This window comes from Medicago sativa, chromosome 6, assembly GCF_051527215.1.
Source record: "Medicago sativa cultivar Bolivia chromosome 6, Bolivia_mono, whole genome shotgun sequence".
NCBI classification, from domain to species: Eukaryota; Viridiplantae; Streptophyta; class Magnoliopsida; order Fabales; family Fabaceae; genus Medicago; species Medicago sativa.
Genome location: NC_140754.1, coordinates 26,484,933 through 26,493,601, shown reverse-complemented (window position 1 = coordinate 26,493,601; position 8,669 = coordinate 26,484,933). Strand labels below are relative to the sequence as shown.

At 33.0% G+C, this 8,669-nt stretch overlaps 1 protein-coding gene across 2 annotated transcripts; it reads left to right on the top strand.

Annotated features, from left to right (window-relative positions):
• Nucleotides 1-713: 713 nt before the first annotated feature.
• Nucleotides 714-8,422, top strand: LOC146914209 (ABC transporter C family member 10-like). Of its 2 annotated transcripts, none has more exons than XM_085717106.1 (12): nucleotides 714-1,018; nucleotides 1,425-3,505; nucleotides 3,634-3,954; nucleotides 4,039-4,125; nucleotides 4,412-4,998; nucleotides 5,083-5,247; nucleotides 5,422-5,716; nucleotides 5,846-6,060; nucleotides 6,158-6,463; nucleotides 6,569-6,629; nucleotides 6,943-7,182; nucleotides 7,789-8,422. In XM_085717106.1, exons 5-12 carry the CDS (start codon nucleotides 4,630-4,632, stop codon nucleotides 7,899-7,901), a joined length of 1,764 nt encoding a protein of 587 aa, XP_085573232.1. In that variant the 5' UTR covers nucleotides 714-1,018; nucleotides 1,425-3,505; nucleotides 3,634-3,954; nucleotides 4,039-4,125; nucleotides 4,412-4,629; the 3' UTR covers nucleotides 7,902-8,422. The 2 variants fall into 2 exon arrangements, 1 of the variants encoding a protein (XP_085573232.1); XR_015014039.1 differs by having other exon boundaries at nucleotides 893-1,018; nucleotides 7,789-8,409.
• Nucleotides 8,423-8,669: the final 247 nt, after the last annotated feature.

Genomic DNA, 8,669 nt, shown 5'->3' with positions numbered 1-8,669 from the left:
TACAGGTGTCATTAATGAATGGAACTAACGCATAATTAGTAGTTTTCACAGGGGATTTTGGAAGATTTTGTGGGGCTATTAGGTCTATATTTTAACATATGTTTAATATTTTTGTTTCAAGAAAGAATACCATGACATATGAACTTCTATAACAAATTATATATAATTGAGATTTAAAAAATAAACAAAAGAATAGCATGATATATGATAATATGATAATTCAATCACATTTCATTTGTTTTTAGAGAAAAACATATAAGGAGGGATTGTATCTCAACTAATTTGAGCTAAGTAAAAAGGAATTGGAGGTTATGCAATTCAAAATTCAACTCTTACTAATTTTTTTTTTTTGAAGGAACGTACCCCAATAATAGACATATTTGAATATTAAGTTACTTGTTTATTAGGTCTATAATCATCATACTTTTACTATTAGACTAATAAAAAAAGACATATTTGACTATTTAACTTTTTAAGAAAAGAATTTGAAAATGAAGGAGAGTATTATATGTTTACTATATAGTATGGAGTATTGATATATTTACTGTTAAAATAAACATGTCGTTGTTACAACCTAGTGATTTGGTATTGAGTACATTTTATGTGAGTGTTTGGGTTCGATTCTTGGTCTCCACATTTCCCCCTAAGTCGTAAATAGGAAAACTAAATAAATAGAAAATGAAATATATTGAATTGAGAGTGGTGCATGTATTATTATTGGTGGGGTACAATTATATTATCACCTAGAAAATTTAAATGGTCAATTATTATGGAAATAGAACAATGAAGGGAGTATTTGTTATCTACTAGTACGTTCTAACAAAGAGAGCTATATCACCTAGAAAATTTAAATGGTCAATTATATTTTGATATTTAAATAAGTTATGTGTATTTGTATGCACACAATGCTTTGAAAACTTATATAAAGAAGCAAACACAACATACACTCACTAAATTGTTTCTTTCTCAGAAGCAGAAAGTTTCCCCTAGATCCATAAAAACCCTTCAATTAAATCAAGTAAGTCTCACCTTACTTATATATATTCTATATTTTGTTGATACTATATTTTGTTTTGACTGATGCATTGTTACTATTTTTATAATTTGCATCACATTACATTTTATTCCACTATTGCTGAAGTTTTTGGATTTTCATGCATCTTGAAAATTTTCCTATTATGTGTACTTGACATTAATTTGTTTTTTATTTAGAGACATCAATTTGTGAATTCTTGTTGCTCTATAGATTTCAAGAGTCTTGATTGTGAGTCATGATATGAATCTGTTCACATGGATATTTAGAGCCTTGAAAATGTGATTATTAGTCCTTTTTGTTGTTTTATGTTTTAGATGAATTTCAGGTTTAGTATGTTTCAAGTTATAGGACAAATTGTTCACATAAAAATTTGATTTATGTTTTATAGCATTTGATCAGTAAAGAAAAGCTACAAATATTATGGAGCACTTTTGGAGCATGATTTGTGTGGATTCTTCTTGTTCTGAGATTGAAGGAAGGTCTTTATGTTTTGACATCAAGTTTCTAAACGATCCTTCCTCATGCACCAACCATCTGTTCATCATTTGCTTCGAGCTGATGTTGTTGATCATGTTGTCAGCTGTTACGATCCAAAAGAAGTCTTTGATTCGGAGTCCAAGCAGAGTGGAAGGAATTTCAAAGTTGCAATTGGTTTCTTCCATAACCAATGGTTGCATTGGTTTGTTGCATTTGTGCCTTGGAATTTGGATTTTAGAGGATAAGATAAAGAAAAATTTCTCTATTTTTCCTCTTAGTTGGTGGCTGCTAGAACTTCTTCAAGGATTCACATGGATGTTAATTGCTTTGACTACAAGTTTTCTGCTGAAAAAACATCCAAGAACATGTTCGAGACTATTTTCTATTCTTATGTTTTTTGTTTCTAGTACTTTTTGTGCTTTTTCCTTATCTTATGCATTTCGCAGTGGCGAATTGTCCCTTAGGTTAGTTTTAGATGTTTTATCATTTTTGGGAGCATTTTTGCTACTCTTTTGCACATACAAAGCGTGTACGTATGAAGACACCGACATGGAAATTGATGGAAGTTTGCGTACCCCTTTAAATAGCGAGTTGAATGAAGTTGATCATGTTAGTCGTGTAAGTGTAGCTCAATTTTCCAAAGCAGGATTCTTTAGTCTGATGTCATTTTGGTGGTTGAATCCATTGATTAAAAGGGGTCAAGAAAAAATACTTCACGATGGGGATGTCCCAACTTTGCGAGAGTCTGACCGAGCAGAAGTATGTTATTCAATGTTTATAGATCAACTGGACAAACAGAAACAGAAGGACGAATCATCATCAAGGTCGTTGGTTTTACGGACAATAATTTTGTGCCATCGTAGAGAAATTTTGATATCAGGATTCTTTGCACTACTCAAGGTACTCGCACTTTCTTGTTGTCCTATAATTTTGAATGCCTTTATTTTGGCGGCCGAGGATAATGAAAGTTCCAAATATCAAAGTTATGTATTAGCCATCTCACTTTTGTTTACAAAAGTTATAGAATCCTTATCCCAAAGGCAATGGTATTTTCGCGCTAGACTTGTTGGTATGAAAGTTAAATCATTACTTGTTGCAGCCATTTATAAGAAACAACTGAGGTTATCCAATGCTGCTAAATTGATTCACTCGGGTGGCGAGATAATGAATTATGTGAATGTGGATGCATATAGAATTGGAGAATTACCGTTTTGGTTTCACCATTCATGGACAACATTTCTCCAACTATGTATTTCATTGGTCATTATTTTTCGTGCTGTTGGGCTTGCGACAATTGCATCGTTGGTGGTAATAGTTTTGACAGCGCTATTAAATACTCCACTAGCAAAGTTACAGCATAAGTTTCTAAGCAAACTTCTTGTGGCACAAGATGAAAGGTTAAAGGCTAGTTCCGAGGCTCTAGTGAATGTGAAAGTGTTGAAGTTATATGCATGGGAAACCCATTTTCAAAATGCTATAGAAAGCCTAAGATTTTCCGAACTCAAATTCTTATCTTTAGTGCTACTGCAAAAAGCATACAATGTCATTCTCTTTTGGTTTTCTCCTTTTTTAATCTCTGCTGCGACATTTTCTGCATGTTACTTTTTGAATGTTCCGTTACGTGCAAATAATATATTCACCTTTGTTGCAACCATACGCCTTATGCAAGATCCGATTTCCACCATCCCTGATGTCATTGGCGTGATCATTCAAGCAAACATTGCATTTTCCCGGATTGTGAAATTCCTCGAGGCACCTGAGTTGCAGAGTTCAAATTTCAAAAAAAGTCGCTTTGATGAAAAGTTGAAGGGCACAATTTTAATCAAATCTGCAGACTTTTCATGGGAATGTGATATATTGAAACCAACAATAAGAAACATAAATTTAAAGGTTAGTGTTGGTCAAAAGATAGCCATTTGTGGAGAAGTTGGCTCAGGTAAATCAACTCTCTTAGCAGCGATTCTCGGAGAAGTCCCAAATACTAAAGGAAATGTAAGATTTTACCTCTTATATAAACATACAGAAAACATTCCTAAAATGAATTTACTAATGTGTATTTTCTATGTGTTTTTTTTATCGGTATTATTAATAGGTGTAACATTTTCCTTCGTAATTTACAGATCAATGTTTATGGGAAGTTTGCTTATGTTTCTCAAACAGCATGGATACAAAGTGGAACAATACAAGAAAATATTTTGTTTGGATCAACCATGGATGATCGAAGTTATCAAGAAGCACTTCGTAGATCTTCACTGATGAAAGACCTTGAATCGCTTCCACATGGTGATCTCACTGAAATAGGAGAGAGAGGAGTTAACTTGAGTGGGGGTCAAAAGCAACGAATTCAACTTGCTCGCGCTCTTTATCAAAACGCTGACATATATCTCTTGGATGATCCATTCAGTGCTGTTGACGCGCACACTGCCACTAATTTGTTCAATGTAATGAATTATTCCTTTCTTCAAAAATTGCAATTGTATCTTACGCACCCTTCATTATTGGAATATGGTTTTGAAACTTTGCAGGAATATATATTGGAAGGACTTACTGGAAAGACGGTTCTTCTTGTGACGCATCAAGTTGACTTTCTCCCAGCATTTGATCATGTTCTGGTAATTTCTTTGATCTCATGGCATTAGTTTTTGTCGTTTTTTCTATGAATTCTTCTACATACATAAGCATTCTCTAGGAGGGTTTCGATTTATCATAAATGATTGCTGCCAAATTGTACTATTCCTTTGGCCATAAAATTTGAATTTTACCCTTTTGTTTTTTGTTTTTACTTATTCTTGTGCACAATACATGATAGTATTGCTCAATAAGAAGTAATATTTTTTGTTCAATTACTCTTTTGTCGTTAGTACCAATTTGACTTGTCATCTAAAAATTTCTTTACAGTTGATGTCAAATGGGAAAATCCTGCAAGCTGCTCCCTATCATGATCTACTGACTTCTAGCCAAGAATTTGTGGACCTTGTCAATGCTCACAAAGAGACAGCTGGTTCCATCGGCTTGTAAATGTTACTTCAACCACAAGACATTCAAATTCTGATAGAGATATTAAAAAATCTTTCACGGAGGAACCTCTTAAAGCTTTAAACAACGATCAATTAATCATGGAAGAAGAGAGGGAAAGAGGAGACACAGGGATGAAGCCTTACTTACAATATCTCAATCATAAAAGAGGCATCCTATACTTCTTGATTGGTTCTCTTTGTCACCTAATGTATGTAATTTCCCAAATATTGCAAAACTCATGGATGGCTATTAATGTCGACAATCCTCAAGTCAGCACATTGCAATTGGTTGGAATTTACTTGTTGATAGGAATTAGTTCTACTGTTTTCATGATCATCAGAAGTCTTCTTGCTGTTCTATTGGGTTATCAATCATCAAAATATTTATTTTCACAATTAATGAACTCCCTTTTTCGAGCACCAATGTCGTTTTTTGACTCTACACCATTGGGAAGGATACTTAGCAGGGTAAGCATATTAAACATATTTACCCTTAAGTTAAAGTTATCATTCTTGTTGTAAAATATATGAATGATCAATTTCCTTATTTAGGTTTCATCTGATATGAGCATTGTGGATCTTGATGTTTCATTTAATCTCGCTTATGCCGTTGGATCAACTATAAATTGCTACATGGATCTTATAATTTTAACATCAGTCAAATGGCAAGTCTTGTTTGTCTCTATACCAATGGCTTATGTTATTATACAATTACAGGTAATGGACTTAGAATTTAAATCTTCCAAAGCTCAAGTTTGAACAATACACAAACCTATTATTCTATGTGTTTTTCTTTATAAAATATGTTTTCAAAAGTGCCAAGGATCAAATTTCTTAACATGAGTATACCGTGAAAGTGAACATGTGAATAATGTTTGTTTTGTTTAATAGAGACACTACTATGCATGTGCAAAAGAACTTATGCGGATGAATGGAACAACAAAATCATCTATAGCTAATCATGTAGCTGAAAGTGTTGCTGGAGCTATGACAATAAGGGCTTTTGAGGAGGAAGATCGTTTTTTTGAAAAGAATCTTAATCTAATTGATGTCAATGCAAGTGCTTTCTTCCACAGTTTTGCATCAAATGAGTGGCTGATCCAACGGGTAGAAACAGCATACGCAGTTGTTCTTGCTTCTGCGGCACTTTGCATTGCTATGCTTCCTTTTGGGACTTTAACATCTGGTAAGACATTAACATTCAAACAAAAGAAACTCGCAAATGGATTTTAATATGATTTATTTTTGTACAAAAAATAGTATGGTTTTATCTTCAAACATGCAAGTTTCTTATTTCCAACCTTCACCTTTTCAGGATTCATCGGTATGGTCCTTTCCTATGGCCTTTCACTAAACGGTTCCTTAGTATACTCAATTCAAAGCCAATGCATTGTAGCAAATTATATAGTATCTGTTGAGAGGATAAATCAATACACTCATATACCAAGTGAGGCCCAGCAAGTGATTGAAGGAAATCGTCCTCCGGTTAATTGGCCAACTATAGGCAAAGTAGAAATAAACGACTTGCAGGTATTTGTTAGTATTTTAAAATTTGCATCATCATGTTTAGAAAATAAATGTGAGATAAAATGAACCAAATATTTTGTTTGTTTTTATACAATGTCAGATACGATATAGGCCTACTGGACCGCTTGTACTTCATGGTATAAATTGCACATTCGAAGGGGGACACAAGATTGGTATTGTTGGAAGAACGGGAAGCGGGAAATCAACTCTGATAGGTGCTTTGTTTCGTCTTGTTGAGCAGGAGGGAGGCAGAATTATAATTGATGGAATAAACATATCGTCTATTGGTCTTCATGACTTGAGGTCAAGTTTAAGTATTATACCTCAGGATCCTACCCTTTTTATTGGAACAGTTAGATATAACTTGGATCCTTTATCTCAACATTCTGATCAAGAAATATGGGAGGTAGTTATAACTTCTACATTCTAGTTATATTTGATTTTTATATGGATTAGTCAATGAAGTGCGAGTTTATTGGCAAGAGCTTGACATTGTAACTTGCGTGTGAAGGTTCTTCAAAAGTGTCATTTGCGAGAAATTGTCAAAGATAAAGAAGGCTTAGATTCATCAGGTATATTGTTTCTACTTTTCAATGTTGCACCTTAATTTTGTTAAGAACATATTTTGAGAGGATCTGAATTGCATGTAGTCCTACAATCAGACGATTTGTGAGCGTCAAATGAAAATCAGACAGTCTAGATTTAAAAACATATGATAATATCTGATGTAAATTTGGATCGTTTGATCTTCATGAGACGGTCATACATTGTCTGACTATAAGACTTCATGAAATTTTTACCGCATGCAATCCAGATCCGTTTTCTTGTTCAACATTTCAATGCTACAATTTAATATTTTGTAAAATGTATTAAAATGTTATGCAGTTGTTGAAGATGGATCGAATTGGAGCATTGGACAAAGGCAATTATTCTGTTTGGGGCGTGCTCTTTTGAGGCGAAGTAGGATATTAGTGTTGGATGAAGCAACTGCATCAATTGATAATTCAACTGATATGATTCTTCAAAAAACCATTAGAACCGAGTTTGCAGATTGTACTGTGATCACGGTAGCACACAGGATACCAACTGTGATGGATTGCGATATGGTTCTTGTCATTAGTGATGGTACGTTTTTATTGAATGTCGAGTAATGATTAATCCTTAAACGATACTAACATTTTAGTTTTGCATTCTTGAGTAATTAGAAATATATGCATATAGTTTTTCTTTCAAAAAATGTTCAAAGTTCTTGAATGAATGAAAATTATCATTTTTAGATCGTCAAATTAATCCTAGAGGTACCTAGTGGGAAGATTAATGTGAATTACAAACTATACATTCAAGACTTTTGAGCATAATTTCAATTATTAAGAATTAATTTGATTGAGAATATGTTTTTTAGGCATTCATTTGATTTTTTGTTAATTGAATGCATTTAGTAATTTAATTGAATAGACGGTTTTTCCATACTATTCCATAATCTTTTTCTTGTATGTGGATAATTAAGTAATTATACTTGCATAAAGAATAGTTTTGTGGCACAAAATGTGAGCATTATATTTAAGATAAGAGCTTAGCTCAGTTGGCAGAGAATGTATAATACATGCAAGGTCCGGGGTTCAAACCTCGACCACCACAGAAAAACTCTTAAGATAAACAATAGGAAAAAATAACATGATTATTTGTGTTTTCTATTATAAAAAATAAATAAATGTATGATTGTGTTTACAGGAAAATTGGGCGAGTATGATGAACCAATGAAGTTGATGAAGAGAGAAAGATCGTTATTTGGAAAACTTGTAAAAGAATATTGGTCTTATTTTCAGTCTGCAGAATCACATTGAAGAATGATCTTATGTTTTATGATAAGATTTTAGATGTTAAGGAATTGGTCCATAAGATCCAGTTCTTTTTGTAATATTGGTTTTTTGGGTGACACTCAGGTTTCTCTTGTTCACACTAAGAGTGGATGGTGAAACCCGTTCTTTGCTGGAGTCGGTAGTTTTTTTGTGTAAGGGTCTGTTTGGGTGCCTTTGAGTGGGGTTTTATGTGTGTTTTCTTCGGTCCATGTGCCACATCTTTCTGGTGGTGTAGACTTGATCTATTCTTGTTTTTGTTTGGGCATTAAGAGGGAGAGGTTTCTTATGTTTTTGTTAGTGTTGTTGTTAGTGTTTTAGTTTTTGATTGCGTGGTGTTGCGGGTGTTTTTTCCGTTTTCTTAGAGGTTATGGTTCACTTATATATACTAGTGAAAAAACGTGCACTCGCGTGTTAGTTTTTTTGTTCTTTTTATTGTGTTAACGCGTGTAAGTTATGAACGGTATTTTATATGAAATTTAACTTTAGATTAAAATTAGAAGTACAAATATTTGTGACTTTCAAATTATAAGAAACCCAAAAAATCATGTTTATCTTTTTTAAATAACAACAATAATTTAACAAATATAATATTAATAAATCCTTATCTTTTTAAATATCACCAACAATATAACATGAATATAGGAAATTTTATTTAAGGGTATAATTGGAATTATAAAAAAATTCAGCCCAAAATCTCAATCCCCTTCATATATAATTTGACAATATTCAGATGCAACCGGACAAGTCCCCAGG

Bases quoted from the DNA above. Each gene is read 5' to 3' on its own strand.
- LOC146914209 (XM_085717106.1), top strand. From the start codon at position 4,630: ATGGAAGAAGAGAGGGAAAGAGGAGACACAGGGATGAAGCCTTACTTA. The intron at 4,999-5,082 runs GTAAGCATATTA...TTCCTTATTTAG, and splicing joins TGGGAAGGATACTTAGCAGG to GTTTCATCTGATATGAGCAT. The intron at 6,630-6,942 runs GTATATTGTTTC...AATGTTATGCAG, and splicing joins AGAAGGCTTAGATTCATCAG to TTGTTGAAGATGGATCGAAT.